Source organism: Taudactylus pleione, unplaced genomic scaffold (assembly GCF_031769625.1).
Source record: "Taudactylus pleione unplaced genomic scaffold, aTauple2 ptg000110l, whole genome shotgun sequence".
Classification (NCBI taxonomy): domain Eukaryota; kingdom Metazoa; phylum Chordata; class Amphibia; order Anura; family Myobatrachidae; genus Taudactylus; species Taudactylus pleione.
Window position 1 is genome coordinate 4,518,727 of NW_028284512.1, and position 19,765 is coordinate 4,538,491.

General features: G+C 44.1%; 1 protein-coding gene across 2 annotated transcripts in view; it reads left to right on the forward strand.

The window, feature by feature from the left end:
* Positions 1–19,765, forward strand: part of PBX3 (PBX homeobox 3) — a 249,358-nt gene that overhangs the window by 203,350 nt on the left and 26,243 nt on the right. For both annotated transcript variants that reach the window (XM_088471119.1, XM_088471120.1), the window contains exon 3: positions 7,350–7,591. In XM_088471119.1, the coding sequence (XP_088327245.1) occupies positions 7,350–7,591 (242 nt within the window). The remainder of the gene's footprint in view (positions 1–7,349; positions 7,592–19,765) is intronic.

Consider the following 19,765-nt stretch of genomic DNA (forward strand, 5'->3'; position numbering starts at 1 on the left):
TACGATATATTGTTCTGAGGCAGATCGGAACGATATATCGCACACATTGTATAACAGCGTTTGCATGTGATCCGTCATTCATCGCACCGTCCTATCTGAAGTGTACGAGATGTACTGTGCCGACTTGCACTCAAATCTGCATAAGCCGCCTGGTGCATTAATGTACTGTGATCCCATGTACAGATCTGGATGTTTTGCATCAGGGCCAGGGCCGTAGCTAGGGTAGTGCGGCCGGTGCCATCGCACAGGGTACCACAGGTCAGGGGGCGCTGTTTGGGCCTGTCAAATTTCTGTTTATTATCATTCTTGCTTGTAGCTTCCCCTTATTTCATCCCCAGCATCTCCTGGCCTCCCCTATCTCTTCCCTGGCCCTTCCCCATGAAGCCATGGCCCTTTTTTGGGTGCGTTATGTCCCTTTGAAAAATGAGGGGGGCGCCAATGCTCTTTCTGGCACAGGGCACCAAAAAGTCTAGTTACGGCTCTGATCAGGGCACTGGCCTTTGAAGCTACTGTATGTGCTCTAGTAGATAAAGAGTCCATTGGGAATCTGCCATTCAGTACAACTCTGAGCAATGCTTTCCCACTGGGAACAAGTTCAGCACCTGTGTAGTTTTCTGTCTACCAGCATCTCTGGCAGCATGAAAAGAATTTGGCTAGCTTCTATTTGCCAAACAGAGCGTGCCCCACACTTGCACTTTAGCTCCCAGGTGAGCGTGCGCTATGCAATATTGTTCTGGTTTCAAGAGGCGAGGGTGCAGTCCAGACTCCGCAGGATGCTAATCTGTTTATTTATAATTCAGAAGCATTGCCCATATAGTAATGAACCCTTAATGAGCTGCTGAAAATGCCTGAGATTATTACATTTAACAGTACCCTGCAATCAGGGGGCACCCAGAGTGGACACTTAATGCGCCTTTACAAGAGTGGGAGCTAGTGTTACTAAAAGGTTAATATTGCAACTGACCTCCTACTTTTATTATATGGTCTGGAAACGATACCTCCTATTCAGACATTTATTTTTATCTATAAAACACGGGATGGAGGCAGGTGTTTGCATGCTGACAAATATTTAATTAGGATTTGTTGAAAGATACTCAGAGATGGATGGCAAATCCACCTTTCCTGTGATCTGTGACAAAGAGATTGCCAACACTACACAAAATGTTACTGTCTGTTACTAACTGAACTGATTATCTTGGTGCAGAAACTGCTACATTGAGGGAAACATGCATGGGACTAATAGTATTGTAGAACATATCATATGCTAAATGCAGGTTTATCCAGGATAATTATTCTCTGTAAGCTTCTCATTAGCTATGTTACTAGTGCAATAAAACAACTTCAATGTGCAAGCTGCATTGTGGGGATAGCGCTTGCCATATTACAATAATAAAGAGAATATTATACGCCAAACCCATATCTCTGCTGTAAACAAGTCATTTCCACCTTTTGTCAGGTATTAAATGATATCTTCTAAATAGTTTTCTCTACCTATTGTGTATTTTTGCTGTCGGGGTCTGTCATTTTAGATATCGGTCTGTATATCTGTCTAATTATGCATCTAAATATCCATAAATACAGTGTGTGGGTTAAATGTATTATAGCAACACACAAAATGTATATAGTGCTTCCCCCACAGTTTATATGGATGGAATATAAACTTTGCAAGTGTGCAATGAAGTCTAGTCTTAATGCTGTATGTCTATATTGCAATTACAATACTATAGATAGATAGATCGCCTTTTGTACGTTTTACACTATGATCTTCTCATTCACGATGAAGTTACTTTTATCACAAATTTAAACTAGGTCAGTGGTCATCACATATTTCCTATTAGTTTAGTTATACATTTAGTTAGTGCTGAATATGAGTCGAATGTTAACCTGTTTGCAGAGTGTACTTTGCACGTTTCTTGCTGTGCATGCTCTAGAACTGATCGTACATGAGCACACATTACAATCGCATCTCGACTTACAACTGAGATGTAACTGGGTTATAACTGGGCTGCAAATGGCCATTCTCACGTAGGCAAAGTTCACTGAGGGCGTGGTGACAGAACAGCAGGCTGGATGTAAGTGTACCTATGTATGCTTTCCATACCACCCACTTTTGAGGGGGATGTAGTTTATATATCCCAGCTGACGTAATGCGGGCACTCAGAATGCCAGCACTGGAACACCAGGCAGAACCCTGGTGCCAGCATCCTGAAGGTAAGTATTAGGGGAGGATTAGGGTTAGGCACTAAGGGGAGGGTTAGGGTAAGGCTGCAGGGGCTGGTGGGGGGATGTTAGGTTTAGGCTGCGTGGGGAGAGTTAGGTTTAGGCTGCGGGAGGAGGGTTAGTTTAGGCTGCAGGGAGGGAGGGTTAGATTTAGGGGTAGGGTTAGGATACTTACCGTGCTCATGCCGGGATTCTGAGCAACGGAATCCCGTACCCAACACCTTTTGAGGCACTGTCCCGTCATCCCACCTGTGAAGGGAGGTTGGGGTTGGAAAGCCCCCTCTCACCCATTAGTGAATAGTTTCCGTGCGCATGCCCCTTTCCACAAGGCCATGCCACTTGCCATGAAGCTATGCCCCATTTTTCCAGGTTCAGGCAAAAGTCCCTCTTTCAACTTCAAGAAAACTGGGAGGTACGGTTTTCAGATGTATCTTTAACACCAAGTATTGGACAGTGCTAGTACAGACAGCAGATGTGTGCACCGATGACTATACACTTTTTCTTCTGTGCATGCAACGCAGATGCGTATGGCCAATATCAATGAAAATCTGAACAAGACCTCATTATATTACTCAACCCAACACAGACTTGGCCTCATTACAACTAGTGTCACATTCATGTAAAAATAAAACATATCGTCATACTAGCATATTGGATCTGCCGGGTCGTTCGCGCTCTCCCCTAGTGCTTGTCGTTTGTGGCCAGTGACCTCATCTCCAGGCAGATCAGGGTCTGTGATACAGAGTTTGGGTATATCTAATGTGTGTGTGCTTGCACTCCATGGACTGCACACTATACTTATATCTTATGTCTAAAGGTGCATACACAAGGGACGATTTTTATGAACGATATGGATGATAACGATATCGCTCAACAATATATCGTTCATATCGTTCAGTGTGTATGCTGTATACAGTGAACGACCAACAATACGTGCTCCAGCTGGGCGATAGCGATATATCTTTTGTCATCCGTACATGCAGGCCAATCTGACAATATCGTCAAGAATTGCCTGTTCAGAGATGTGGCAGGATGACTTCACTGGAAGATATCTCTCAGTGTGTACACCCAATATCGTTTGTCCTGCACTACAGAAAGTTCAAGGGAAATTTTTGACCAATATCGTTCATAGAGGACATCGTCCCGTGTGTATGCACCTTAACTTTATGGTAATGCAAATATTCAATAACAATGTTCATAACAGTAGGAATAATAAACAATACACAGAATGTTACTTTAGGAAAAAGTAAACTGAAAACTGACATGATGCGCAATGGCTATTAGGTGAACCTAAGAATGCATATTGACTAAACAGCTGCCACCACTTTCCACATTTCCCTGGTGAGTCTCTGTAACACAATCACATGACCTCTCAATATTTATACGTACACCTTCTGTATGGCTTTTTAGACTTGTATTACATAGGAAAATGAATAACAGGATGAAAATCACTGGAGTAGTATGTTCGCATACACAATGCCGGTCCTGTCCATCGGGATCCGGTGCAACCTTGATTTAAACAGATTTAAAGAGGTTAATTGTGCTGGGACATGATTCCTCTTCGGTCCTTTTGCAACTTTAATGGAATTGCTTATTTGAGATGATTCGAGTGCTCACTGTTTATCCAGCAGTCACATTCAGTGTGGTTCACTGGAGGAATTTCCCACAATTCACTGCATAGTCAGTAACCTCAGTTAACTAATATAGAGCAGTGTATGATTTGAAGATTGCGTAGTAGTATTATTTCTACATGAGACTTGCAAAGAGACTAAATTCTCAATTAGTGTGTATTGCATGTGATATAGAGTCACTCATATCTCAAGTTACTGTGGGGGGAATTCAATTAAACTGCACGCCCGGGGGGGAGGGGATGAGTTGCCGTTGCAATGGCACCAGCGATGGCATTGGAACTCGTACCGCTTGCCCATTTCAGCAGTACCGTAAGAGTGGCATATAGCCGCACTTACTCGCGAGGGGCGAGAACATCATTCCTAATTGAATTCCCCCCTTAATGTCACATTCAAAACACTAGTTCTATGTCAGGCCTATAAATGTAAATAGACAGCCATAACTTCATATAACATAATATAGCTAGGACTCTCCTTTAAACCACACATTCAGCACCTCTCGCAGTCCTCCCGTTTCCACCTACAAAATATCTCCAAGATTAGACCCTTCCTCACTCAGGATGCTACTAAAACCCTCATCCACTCGCTGGTCATCTCCAGATTGGACTACTGTAACCTTCTCCTAGCTGGCCTCCCAGTCTTTCACCTCTCTCAACTACAATCGGTTCTCAATGCTGCTTCTCGGCTCATCTTCCTCTCCAGACGTTCTACATCTGCTTCCCCTCTCCTTCAAGCCCTACACTGGCTCCCCTTCCCCTTCAGATGCCAATTCAAGGTTCTTACACTCGCCTACAAAGCCCTCACCAAATCCTCTCCCACATACATTTCTGACCTTCTCTCCCTTCACACTCCTGCCCGCCCACTTCGCCCAACAAATGCATGCAGCCTCTCTTGCCAACTGATTACTTCCTCCCACTCCCGCATCCAGGATTTTGCCCGTGCTGCTCCCTACCTTTGGAATGCTCACCCTTTCCCTATCAGACTCTCCACCTCTCTACAAATCTTCAAACGGACTCTCATGTCCCTCTACATCATCAAGGCCTTCCAGCTCTCATCCTAACCCACCTTATGCTCTTTCCTCCGTATCTTCCCCTTCTGTGTCAGGCCTGTCTGTCTGCCCCTACCCTTTAGAATGTAAGCTCTCACGAGCAGGGACATCTTCCCTCATATGCTTCTCTTTACATTTTCTTCTACTCGTTACTCCCCATAAGGGCCAACTCCCTGCTGCTTATTGTGAGTGCTTTAATTGCTATTGCAGCAATGTATATAAATCGTGTCCTTGTCCTGCACTGTAATATACTGTAAGTTACTTGTTTCTTGTTCACTTATTAGTTTTATTTACTATGTAAGGCGCTGCAGAACACTTGTGGCGCCATATAAATAAAGGATAATAATAATAATAGTATCACTTGGACGGAGTCATACGTAAAGAGCCAATGAGAATGGTGCTGCTGGTGTTATCACTAAATGTTACAAGGCTTCTTGGACCCACAAAGTCCTAAGATCCTGATAATTCATCCATGTCTCATTAGGTCATATCTCTTATCAGGCTAGATATGCTCAGGTGTACACACCCTTACTATACTCAGCTTACGCTCGCTCGACCCAGTTCCATCTCTTCAAGGATACGGGAATGCGAGTCTAAGTAAGATCAATGCTCATATCCCATTACGGACATATTTTGGTAAAGTAGCGCAGTACGGAAATTAGTATAATTACACCCGACAAATGGACTTACATCCAACTCTAAATAAGTCCCTATAAGAATATGAGGAGATGGGAATTATGTAGGATACCTTTGATAGACCTATATGTTTGGCAGTGATAAGTTGCCCTATAGAGTGTCATTGAGTGATTATATGAAATATTTGTGCTAATTGTAAAAGTGGACAAAGATGGAGAAACACAGAAAGTATTGCAGAATACTAAGAAGGGTGTACTAATTAACGATTGACTTTAAATGGGCCTGCTGTAACGAGAAACTATTTTGAAGTATTTATGATTCATAAGAGGTAGTGGTTTTATTGAGCCACATATGTACATTTATAAAAGTACTACTAGTACTAAGTAAGTAGAAAATAGTATTACTTGCACCAAAAACACTGCCGCTTGTCCTATGCATGGATTTGGTGGACATGTTAGTGCACTTTTTATAATTTTGTTTATATAAATGTTGGGTTTTTTTGCCCATTAATTTTAGACTGCTATTTTGCTGTTTTCTTGTAGACACGTATATAATTGTACCGAATGTAAGCACTATATCAGCGTTGGAACTAGAACTTTTTGGGCTCCAGAGCAACAGTTTGCAGAGGCATTCCAGGCTTGTAGAGATGGAGAGCTCTCATTGCAGCATTCCACTAGTGGGGGCGAGCCTACTGCCACCTGTCATTTTTATGTTTCACTTACATACCAATGTCACTTTATCATGCTCAGCTTCACATAACCTCATATCACCGTTATGATCTCCCATCATAAAAACTCACCGCATGTATCATCATGTGTAACAACTGATTTCTATGATATTAACCAAATGAACAGTCTGATTTAAAACTCGCAGCTATTACGCCACTGCCACAAATTGACTCGCCCATGTAGATAATACTCCATAGCCCCAAGGTGGGTGGGGGGGTAAGTCTTTTCAGTTCCATCCCAGACTCACAGTAGATCATACACCCCACTTCCCTACCTTACCTGTTGAGGTGGTCCATCCATTTTCAACATGCTACTCCCCTTACCCATTACAAATGCCTAATGGTACAGTATGACCCCTAGCCCATTTGTAGGTCCTCCCCCTCTTATAATAGTCTCCCCTTAACTCCACTTGTATCTTGCTTCCCTATCCATTTGTATTTGTTCCCTCTTCCTTTGCTTGTATTATGTTTCCTTACCTTCCCCCACCAGCTTGTGTTATTCTCTTCTATCTTGCTTGTATTATGCTCCCCATCCACTGCCCGCTTGTATTTTGCCCACCCATCCCCCCTGCATGATGTTTACTCAATGCCTGCCATGGGGAAGTCTATGCAGACAGCAGTGAGGTATTGGCGCCAGCTCGTAGGCTCTGCTCCGGGGTAAACTCTCCCACTGCTTGGTTATGCTTCCTGTCTGTTCCTGCTGCTCGATTCACTCACTTGTTTAGGGAATGGCTGGGGATTGTGGCCCGTAGCATTTGTACCCCCTGTACCACTATTTTAAAACTAGTTCAGTTTGTGCTCCCTGCTAATGGTCAATACTGTAAAACCTACTAGAGTTTGAACTAAATTGTATCTAGCAAATAAAGAAGTAGTTTGTATTTTTAAGAACTCAACAAAAAAATTATGCTGTATTGTACTAACGTGCAATGAGGGGGGGGGGGTTCTACTACTTTTTCTGTCGATACAGCTCCTATATATTATTTTATTTTTTCTAGTTCTTCACTAGATACTACTGTAGCGTTTTAAAATAAGTATTAATATATTTGTCTCCAGTTCCACTCTAATCATTTTTTTTTTGTTTAATCAAAAGGTCTCAGCATCCGAGGGGCACAGGAGGAAGACCCCCCAGACCCGCAGCTTATGAGACTGGACAACATGTTGCTGGCTGAAGGTGTATCTGGGCCAGAGAAAGGAGGAGGAGCTGGGGCAGCCGCAGCAGCAGCGGCTGCATCAGGCGGAACCTCGGATAACTCAATAGAACATTCCGACTACAGAGCCAAACTCAGCCAGATCCGGCAGATTTACCATACAGAATTGGAGAAGTATGAGCAGGTACTGCAATCAGACATACAGCAACAACAGTATATAGAGAATAGAGTGCAGGCAGAGAATTCAGAGAGCATATCAGGTGTTCTCGTCACTCCAGGTGCTGTATGACATGGCTTGCGCCAAGCATCTTTTTCGTCCAAAAATGCTTCATGAGACTGCAATGATTAATTTGATATGTGACACTTGTATATCTGTGTGCGACTGAGCCTGAATCTGTATGTGAAATATTACGGTGCAGTCATCACTGCTTTTTCCACGCCAAAGTCCGTTGTGCTTCGTAAACAGATTGAGGTGCAAAGAGTGTAGGACGTGTAGGTGCACTGCAGATGTGTAGGCATCACATCAAAGTCCAATTCTCTTGCCACTTTAGTACTATCCTTTTCAATTAATCACAACTTGCTTTAAGTTTATGTATGGCTTAAATATATCATGTGCGAAGGGGCATCAGGACTGTTTCACTATATGTTTCCTTTTTGTGAGTGTGAAGCTTATTTTTTTGCACTACGGTGAGCCTAGAAATGCACTTTAACAAAAAAAGGAACTCTCAGAAATGGCGCTTTAAATTACAAAAAGGTAATAACAGCTGTGAGGAGGGGTGTCAGGCCTCCTGTGATTCCCAAGGAATACAAAGAACTGAAAATATATAGCACAGCGCTTATAACACCCAATTCAAAAATGGGTATTAAAAAGAGTACATAAAATATATATAATATTTAATCCTGAAGTCAGGAGATTTTAATATCAAAATAAAAACATATACATTAAAAATAGGAGCAATTAATCCATGTTTCAATAAAATATGACACAGAATGGTGCACAAAGCAATATTCAATAATCAAACCCACATGGAAGGATGGTAAATATACATTAATAAGCTGGAGTCCCAAGTTTTTTGGCCTCCGTAAACGGAGGTCTCCTCTTTATGCTTAATCAATGAGGGAATAATATCCCATAATCCTGTGGCTGTTAGATGGTATTAAAGAATGTCACGCTGAGTAGAATCTCATGTAATCAAGCTGATATAGTAACCGCTATATGCTCACCATCCGCTGAGGTCCGATAACCTGGGAGCAGGTATAGCGTGTTTAGCAGGCTAGGTGGAATCCCGTGAAAGGAATCCTGTGAGTGAGAGATGATTGTGCTCTCTGTGCGGCTGAAGTCCTCCGCTATAATGAGCCGGCTTGCTGCTGCAGCTGAGCAGACTGGCGTGACAAGCAGACACAAGAGGTGAAGTCCTGTTACCTCATGAACATCAGTGGCCCATATTAGAATGGCTGTGTGTCCAAATCCGAATAGGTAGCTCCAATAAGAAGGTGTGAAAAAGTGACAATGGCTGACGCGTTTCCCCGTGGCTCCTCCCACAGCTTCATCAGAGGCTAGTGTCACTCCCCCAAAGAACCGGTATATATGTGCCCTTCAATCTAAGTTAAAAGGATCAGCTGGAATTCATCAATTAGTCATTTAAAACAACAAAGCATGTAACATACTGAGGAATCGCATATACCCAGGTTGAAAGTAATCAGAAGACAATCCAAATATATAGAGATATACAATATGTGCATATTCTTGATTGGAAATTAAACCATGTAAAAACATATGTAAATAAGGTGGTGAAACATATAATAGGAGGAAAATAATAATAAAAAAATTATTATGATAATTTGGATGAATCTAAGGGCAGTGAATGATAAAATAAAAAGACTAAAAATTGTAACCTAAATAATTATATAAATAAAAATAATAATCAACATATAAAAATATATGTTGATGTACATGCACACATATATATCTACACACATGTGTGCATGCATCATAGATATATATGTGTGTATGTACATCATCTCAGTTCCGGTAATCTACTGCTACCTGCGCTATGTTACAGTGCCTCCTCCACCAGCATTCCCAGTTAGCACCATTACTAGGTTCCCATACCCCAGTGTCTCCAGAGCTGCGCTCTAAATACCTGATGGGGTTAAGCTTTCCTTTTTCCTGGGATCTCCGTCCTCTGCATCACCCTGCAAAGGCAGATACATTCACAAACAAGTACCCCCTTCGCCCAGCCTCGTTCCAATTCCAATATCAGGAAACTGCTCACAAGGACTTACCCGCACCCAGTCCGGGTCCACTTCCTACTTTGGATGTGACAATACCTTGTTTCTGCAGTGTTCCACAAAATGTGGCTGGGAACACCTTTACTCCTCCCAGCGTTGGACTGGGGCATGAAGGGCCCACCAAGGAATCCAATGGTAGGTGCTCAAGCTTAAGGGGTGTGGCCACCACCAGAGGACTTGGCCAACCATTAGAGAGGACATGCAAAGAACAGGGCCCCTTTATAAAAGAGGGGATAGGGGTGTGTCAGCACCATCCACTTTGATTGGCAGGAGGATTAATCTTAGTGTAGTTTCCATAGAAACAAATCATCACCCAAGTTCATCCATGTCCCTGCTCCATCCGTGGAGGAGGGAGTGGGGCCCTCAGACAGTGTAGCCCACCAGGGATTTTCCCTGTACCCCTGTGGGCCAGTCCGACCATGACTCCTCCCCACCACACCACGCCCCTCAGCCTCTGCAGACATCTGCGTCCCTGCAAATGGGTCCATCTTGTTCCGCAAACTAAAGCGTATCAGTGGAAATCTAGGTGCATTCAAACTGCCACTGTGAATCGCTATGTATGCAAACAGCCTCCTTCTGTTATTTACCTGTCAGTAGATTATTCAAACTAGCAGAACAGGTCATCAACTGGTAAGGTAAATGAGTTAGGTTTGGTTGTATACGAAGCATAACTAATTCACTTCTAATGATAGTGCACTAAAATAAATATATGTAGTTTGCTTTTTAAAAACCTAAATGTGATTTGAGTATTTTTTTTTAACTACAGAATGCTTATTATTTTTGTTTTAAGTCAAATCTGGATGCATTTATAGAATCTATAAAGATTTCTGTAATGCTTTGTCCCTGCATTTTAAGCCCTAATTATCTCTCTACTGAACAAAATGCACACTTTCTACAGCTTTTAGCAAAAAATGCTTGTACAAAATTGCCTTGTACATTATCCACATCTGCTCTAATTCAGATGACACTTTGAGAGCTGTCTTTCCAAATCTGCACTTATTTTTTTGCTGAAGGCAAAAAGTGCAATAAGGGTCCCAGTGCCCTTGAACATCTGGGAGACGTGGTTTTTGCAGACATTGATCTCTACTGAGTTCAGCTCAAAGTGAGAAGTTGCAGGGAATAAAGGACATTACTAGATATGCAAACTAGACAAAAGGAACATTTGTTAAATGGTAACAACATGGTTATCCAGATACACCAGTCTGCGGTAAACTAAAGGGCTCACATATACAGGTGTTAAAATCAAGCACTAAAGACATTTTTAGAGTCCTGTGATAATATTAACTAAGGGCCTGATTCACTACCGTACGCAACAGCGTATGAAATAGCGATTGCGCACGCAGTTGAACTTCGATAGTATGCTAATTCATTGCGATCGCTATTCCCACGTAGCATTACACAAGGATGCCCACTGTACTTTCCACACATCCGTAATGTTTAGCAAGACTGCGAAACCATCGGTACAATCGAGTACCATCGAGTACTCACGCACACTTGCACAAGGTCTGACCTTACTCAGAAATTGCTAACAGCCACGCACGCTATCTCAGGCTGCGTATGGCCGTCGAAGTGGATAATTTATGCATGCCGCTGCAACGGCGTTGAAACGCACCGGCACGCCTGCGTTTGCCCGACCAACCCCCCCGTCACCACCCACAAACGGCACTTCCTGTCAATCGCTCTGCGATGGGTCTGCGTGTAGCCACTGCAGTCCCGATTGCAATTGCTAGTTCGAGCACGCGCTCTGCGATGCATGCGCAGTACGCAACAATCGCCCAATTGCGTGCGTAATTGCAACTGCGTTCCTTGCTGATTCAGGTCCTAAATGCTCTAATGCCAGGGTCTAAAAGATAATGTAAGTGAACGAACCAGTACAAACATGCTTTCTCATCGCATCAATATTGTCACTGCCTGCAGCATTTACTATTATTATCTATTATAATAACCATTAATGCAGATTAAAATATATTGGAGCTTGTTTTCAAAGCTCTTTTGGTGACAGCACTATAGTACATTATTCTGCAGTGCAACGTTGAGACACTTTAATCTGCTGTCCTCAAGGCTCCCATAAAGCGAGGTCAGATTACCTTTCAACATGTACATATCCATATTCTGACATCACAACATTGGGCGCGATTCTGAGTTGGACACAAAACAGTCGCAAGTGCGGACAGATTTACTACATTGTGCTAAATTGAGTCTCTCTACTGCTTAATATGTATAGTGCAACCCCCCAGTACTTCTGTATCAGCAGCCGTCATCCTTAATATTGACATTTACATCCGGGCTGGATACAAGAGATACTTCAGAAGGGTGTAGTATAGAACATCGACAGTGTCCCTTCCCCTAGTTCCTAACCCTCCCCCTGGTGCCAAGCGCTCCCCCAAGTGCCTAAATATAAACCTAGGTTAACCCTCACCTTTCCCCTAGTGTCAAATAGTAACTCTCTCCTTCCACAGCCTTACCCTAACCCTCCGGCAAGTGCCTGAAGCCGCATACGCACTGGACAATTGTGAACGATAATGATATTGTTATTGTTATCGTATCGTTCAGTGTGTATGCAGTAAACGATGGACGATAAGCGCTCCCGCGGGTCGTTAACGATATCCCCAGTCGTCTGTACATACAGCTCAATCTGGGGATATCGTTAGCGATGCCATGCTGCCGAATGCAGCATGTCCCTGCTCCCAACCATCGTTGTCGGCATCGGCAAGTGTGTATGCAATTACCGATGCCGGCACCCCAGCCGGGCCCGCCGCTGCCGATGTCGCTCACTGGACACAACTTCCAGTGTGTATGCGCCCTAACCTTAATCTTAAAAATGTTGAAAAAAACTTGTCGACCATTTTTCTGATGACTTGTTCATGTCGACCTTAGACACTGTCAACCATCTGTCAGTCAACCTTTTGTACCTGTCAACCTTTTGTCCCCATCGACCTATTGCCTGTCAACCATCTGGTGTCAACCTATTGAGTGTCTATTAGACACTGTCGATCTTTAATCCAGATACCCCTTTAGAAACAAACATCCCTTTCATTATACACATGCCTCAGAATATCATGGTAGGCTGGCTACATGCACATGACACTTCCACAACACTCCCATGAGTCGTTTGTCTCTTATGCGTTCGCAAGATAATTGCCTAGTTGACATAGAAAAATGCCCATCTCACGGATAGTGAGAACACCATGTCTGGAGGCTCTGAAGGTGTGTATGCAGGGGCGTCACAACATTTTTAGGTTGGGGGACCAAGATATAATTTCATTTTGGCACCCCTAAATCTCTGAATGTCGCCCCTCAGTGGCAGCTGGAGTAGCCTGCCATACCACCTACCTGAAGACAAGAGATCAGTAAGCCTTTGCTGATTTGGCTCTGTATGCAGACATCACTGCTCTCTCCCAGTCTCCTCACTCACAGACATAACAAAAACACAGCACTACCGCGCAGCTCTCTGTACAGGCAATTAAATCAACCAGCACCGGGAGAGGAGGCCAGTTACCCGCGGGTTCCAGACTATAGATAGTCAGTAAAAAGGTTGACAATGTCTAGATAGACACCAGGGGCCAAATGTAATAGGGTGAGAGTTTAGAAACTGTGAGAGTTTAGCAGTAAACTCTCAAATTTTCTAAACTCCCACCCTATTACATTTGGTCCCATATGTTAGACAGTCAATAGGTCGACTAGGACAAAAAGTCGACAGGGACAAAAGGTCGACACACTAAAGGTTGCCATGTAAGAAGGGCGACAGGTACAAATGGTCAAAAATGGTCGACACAAAAAATGGTCGACGCCTGATTAATTTTTTTTATTGATTTTTAGGGTTAGGGTTAGGCACTTACTGGAGGGTTAGGCACTTACCCCGACAGTTAGGGTTAGGTACTTACCCCAACAGTTAGGGTTAGGCACCAGGAGGGACGGTTAGGCATTTACCGGAGGGTTAGGCACTAGAAGGGACGGTTAGGGTCAGGCATCTACACCCGATGGTTAGGGTTAGGCACCAGGAGGGAGGGTTAGGGTTAGGCACCAAGGGGAGGGTTAGGGTGAAGATTAGTGCTAGAAACAGAGGCGTAACTAGGTTATTTGGAGCCCAGGGCAAGTAAAAAAAATGGCGCGCCACCCCTACCCCCCCAGTGCGCATGCTGAAAAGTGGTGTGGTCACACACCACAGGGGGTGTGGTCAGTGAAAAATTGGGGCGTGTCAACATGACGCACCACCGTTTCTCGTCACTCTTGGAAAATTCCTTTCCATTCCATATGCACCTTAATGCCCCCAGTAGTAGTGCCCCTCTTGCAATACCCACTGTAGTAGTGTCCCTTATGCAATGTCCCCAGTAGCAGTGCCCCCTGTAGTAGTGCCCCTTATGCAGTGCCCCCAGTAAATCACCCTTATACAGTGCCCCAGTAGTGCCCCTTATGCAATGCCACTTATACAGTGCCCCCAATAATGCCCCTTATACAGTGCCGCTAGTAGTGGTCCCCTTATGCAGTGCCCCCAGTAGTGCCCCTTATACAATGCCCCCAGTAGTGTTCCCCCTATGCAGTGCCCTCAGTAGTAATCCCCTCTATGCAGTGCCCCTTATATAGTGTCCCCAGTAGCGGTCCCCCCTATGCAGTGCCCTCCGTAGTGGTCCCCCCTATGCAGTGCTCCCAGTAGTGCCCCTTATACAGTGCCCCCAGTAGTGGTCCCCCCTATGCAGTGCCCCTTATACAGTGCCCCCAGTAGTGGTCCGCCTTATACAGTGCCCCCAGTAGTGGTCCCCCTTATACAGTGCCCCCAGTAGTGGTACCCCCTATGCAGTGCCCCTTATATAGTGCCCCCAGTAGTGGTCAGCCCTATGCAATGCCCTCAGCAGTAGTCCCTTCTATGCAGTGCCCCCAGTTGTAGTCCCCCTATGCAGTGCCCTCAGTAGTGCCCCTTATATAGTGCCCCCTGTAGTAGTTCCCCTATGCAGTGCCCCCAGTAGAAGTACCCCCTATGCCGTGCCCCTTATATAAAAACACACACACAAAAAAAAAACCACACCTAAATCCCCGCTCCTGCCACGTCCGCCGCTGTCCTGGCCCGCTCTACACTCTGCACTATGGGAGATACGTCATGACGTCTCTCCCATCACCCACTGCGGGAGCCGAAAAGCGGAGCTCATGAGTGAGTGGGCGCAGCAGCCAATGAGAGTCTGTCTGACTCTCATTGGCTGCCAAAACAAACACACCGCCGGCGGTTAGTACCCTGCTCGACCCCTCCATGTTACGCCACTGGCTAGAATTTTTTTTAATATGTCGTCCATTTTTGTGTCGACCTTTTGAATATGCCGACCATTTGTACCTGTCCAAAATTTGTACCTGTCAACCTTTACTGTGTCGACCTTTTTCTCCATTTTGACCTATTGACTGTCTCACATCTGGTGTCTGTCTTCTAGAGTCTAGACATTGTCGACCTTTTTACTGTCTATCTCTTAATCCACACCCATTACCCGCATTCTTAAAGTCCAGGTTTTAAGGATATCATTGGTTGATGGTTGTCAAAAGACTGAGGTACTAATTAAGTCGCCTGTGCCAAAGCATGGCTATCTGTAACACCTGGATCGTTAGGGTGCCTTGAGGACCGAGTTTGGGAACCTTTTGGTTAGTCTATGAAACACATATATTCACTCAAACATACACACATAGGGGTTTAATACCGAATGTAAAGCCACTAAATACCTCTATTTAAAAAAAAAAAAAAGGCTTTTATTCCAGTCTCCGTCAGACATAAATAAGAAGGTAACACAGTCTTTAATGGAACAACAGTAAAGAAATCACTTTAGCAGAAGTACATCGCATCCTTCTTAAGGGTGTACCCAGATTTTAATTATCTAAATGTAAATACTTAACAAATTTTACTTAGAGTAATGAGCTAGAGTGCATACTACATAAATGAGATGTTCTAATTAATCTTGTATGAACTAGTGCTTTAAAGGGATGCTGGGTGAATCCCACAAACCCTGGGCCTGTGCCAAATTGCTAATCAGCCTTTCAGTTCATACATGGCTTCCCTTAATAAGTTGAGATACGTGCTGCAAATGTTTGAGGATATAAATCCCCACTTATTCCCAGCTCAACGCACAAAACATTTCACTTACAAAATTCTGCCTCTGACAACAAATGCTGGTATAGTATCATCTTTCATACTTGTGCCCTATTGATTTTTAGTATTTATGTAATAGTAAAATAATTTTTACTGCGGTTTTTGTAACTTTCGTCAACCATTTGTTATGGACTGAAAAAGTATCAGCAATTCATTACGTTTTACCTGCAGCTTTGAAAATGCATTTATATATACTGTTGGGTTTATTTTATTCCACAGTCATTTTTTTTATCCATGGTGTATTTATTATTGAAGTTATGTGTATTCTGAATCCTCTGTCACGCAGTAAAATCCTGCATTTTTCCACTTATGTGGTACTGAACGATTAATCAATGCTGGGTAAATCCCAAGAACCCACTTTCCTTGGCACCTAATTTTTTGGAGATAACTTACTATAGATGAGTGCACCTTTTTGTTGGGCCCTTAAGCTGGGTACACACGTAAAGATTTTCTGTCCAACCATCCAACTATGGAATGAAAATCTGGTAACGTATGGGAGTAACTGATGATCAGCAATTTGCTCCTAAATGCCAGAAAACATGAAAATGGATCTAAACAATTTTGTTTTTGTCCATTTTCTGGCATTTGGGAGCAAATTGCTGATTGTCATTTGCTTTCATACCTTACCAGATTTTCATTCCAACCAATCAACTAGTTGAATGATTGGACAGAAAATCTTTACGCATGTACCCAGCTTTAGAATGACCAGCTGGCTCAGCCACAGTGGTTCCTGGATTCTTACTTCTTCGGGTTTGGCTTTCTACATATTATTACAGGATAAGTCTATGTCAAAAAGCAGATCAATACATGCAAAGTACTATGGAAGCCCTGACTTGCTTTTTTTTTTTTTTTTTTTTTAGTATAGGAAAAGGTTAACCTGTTATTGATATCTATATGGCACGTAATTCGTTATAACTTTTTCTGTAAACCAAGTCCTTTATAGTCCAGTGATGAAAGAACTCCTTCCAGTCTCCCATTGCTCATATTAGAGTAAATATATTAAGCTCTGGAAAGTGATAAAGTGGAGAGTCATAAACCACCAGCCACTCAGCTCCTAACTGTCATGTTACAGCCTGTGTTTGAAAAATGACAGTTAGGAGCTGATTGGTTGATCATTTATCACTCTCCAATGTATCACTTTCCAGAGCTTAATACATCTGCCCCATTGTATGCTTAGTTTCCCTTCATTTGTGAATACCATTCAGTTTAAACTTCTCATTGTGAAGTTGCAACGAGCATTAAACAGGGCGTTCTATCATGACAGAGGCCCTGATTCAGAGCCGGACGCTCTGACAAAGCGCTCGCTCTGAATCAGGGCCAGGCAATTTTTCTTTTTTGAACGGCCTCCTGGCCGCTCGCATAGCTGTGGGTGACCACCCACAGCTATAGCGAGCGGCCAGGAAGATGGTCGTGATGGTCAAGACCATCGCGACCATCGGGCTTGCGACGAGACCCTTGTGGTAGGGTCTCGTTGCCGCAAGCCCCAGAGAGATTTCGGCTCTCACAGAGCCGAAATCTCTCCCACTGACATCACTCGTGATGTCAGTGGGGCCGCCCCCAAACGGAGGCGTTCACATGGGAACGCCTCCGTTTGGGCAGCCACTCCCCCGGCCCGCCCACCAAAGGGGGCATGCTGTCACTCACCATCGACAGCACGTCCCCTTTGGTACAAGACCTGGAGCAACGGTTTGCCCGTCGCTATCCGGGTCTCGCGCATGCGCACGACGGAGCCGGCTCCATTGTGCGCGTGCGCACTGGGCCACCATCGACCCACTTGCGAGCGCATAGCGCTCGCGAGCAGGTCTGAATCAGGCCCTGAGTTTCATAAGGGTGATAGTGACACCAGCATACAGCTGCAGGTTACCCTACCCCTTATTGGTAGATTGCTCTATCTTTGAGCACCATTGCTATTTAGCAAGGGGGTAACACAGCAGACATATCTGCTCCATTCCGCCAGTTCAGGATTGCCAAAGCAGGCCCCTTAGCTTTCTAACTTGGACCATTAGTTATGGCCGTCTGGCGTTAGCCCATTGAAGTCTATGGGCTACATGTTTGATCTCACACGTTTGATCTGATGCCAGCGCATGTGCCGTAGCTCAGTTCATGTACTGTATCTGCATGAAAATGTTTAATATCCCTTATAAAATTTTGTATTGCAGCGATCTGTAGAGATACAAAATTACATTTATATTATAATCAGGGATAGAATGTATTCCTTTGTAAATTTGCCCTTATGTATGGTAGTGCATAGTATATACAGCACCATTCTCTGATTGCACTGAGCGCGTTCTACCTCTTTATGGGGTTTATGTGTCACGCAGTGAAAAGAGTGGAGAAATGGACCAGTGGAGAAGTTGCTCATAGCAATCAATCAGCTCCTACCAATTATTCTATAGACTGTACTTGATAAATACTACTTGGAAGCTGATTGGTTGATATGGGCAACTTCTCCACTGCTCCACTTCTCCACTTTTTTCACTGCTTGATACATTGGGGGGGATGTATTATGGCGGCACTTAACGTGCCACTATAACGCTTCATGCTTCGCCTCTTTACCGAGGCGAAGCAGGAAGCACTAACGTTGAGATGTATTAACATCTCATTGGCTGGAGAGGGGGAGCGTGGACTCCCCCCCTCCGGTGATCTCTGCCTGAGGACATAGCGCATCAGCCTAGAGCTGATGCGATGTGTCTCAGTCCCAGCCGGCTCCACTGAGCATGTGCAGGATCTCGCAAGTATCACGAGATCCCGCAAGCAGACCTGGAGCCGGCAGCCAACACAGCAGGGACAATGCTGTCCCTGCTGTGGGGATAGGGCAGCGCCAGGCTGTAGCTGTCAATAGCGATAGCTACAGCGGGCGCAACGATCTGACCGTTCATACATGGCCCAGGCTATCGGCGTTGCTATCTTGCAGATAGCAGCGCAGATAATGACAGGGGCGCATAACGCCCCTGTCATTTACCGCCAAACCCCCCGATCATACATTGGGAAGGGGTGGCGTAATGGACAGCATTACTGCCTCACAGCAATGAGATCATTGGTTCGATTTCCACCACTGTGCGGAGTTTGTATATTCTCCACGTATTGTGTGTGATTTCTCCAGATGCTCTGGTATACTGGTAGGTTAATTGGCTTCCAACAAAACAAATGAACCCTAGTGTGCTAAACACTACGTTACAATGTTACAGCCGCTGACACTGTAACGTAGCGTTTCGCATGCAGATACACCCGCAGTCACTCACAGAATATAGGCATGCTGCATATCGTTTTAATCAGCAGAAGATGCTTGTGCTAACTATTTGCATCACTGTGCGAATAAGACGCATTTGAAGGTAAAAAGTTGCATGAAAAGACGCTCAGCGCTACCGAGTCATGCTACGGCATGGCGCGACTAGAAGGGCTGCTTAGCACGAAAGGAGGCTAGATGTATGAGGACACATCTGTAGTTCATAGAATGTTCAGCATCCCTCTCTAATTACACTGCGTGTGTTATACCTCTTTATGTATCATAGTGCATAATTTGTTCAGCATCCTTCTCTGATACCATTGTGTGTGTTATACCTCTTTTCTCTGTAAGGGGTATATTTACTAAAGTGTTGATTTTTAGAAGTGGAATTGTTGCCCATAGCAACCAATCAGATTATACTTATCATTTATCTAGCACCTTCTAGAAGGTAATAGCTAGAATCTGATTGGTTGCTATGGGCAACAACTTCACTTCTAAAAACCTGCACTTTAGTAAATACACCCCTATGTATCATAGAGTATAGAATATCCATCATCCTCTGATTCCACAGGGTGTAAAGCTGGGTACACATCGGAGCTATGTGTACCTGGACGATACGGCGGCCGACATATTGTATCCGCAGGACACATAAGAACAATGTAATAAAGGACAGAACAATACCTCGTTCCATCCTTCATTACCTTGCACCGCTCCGC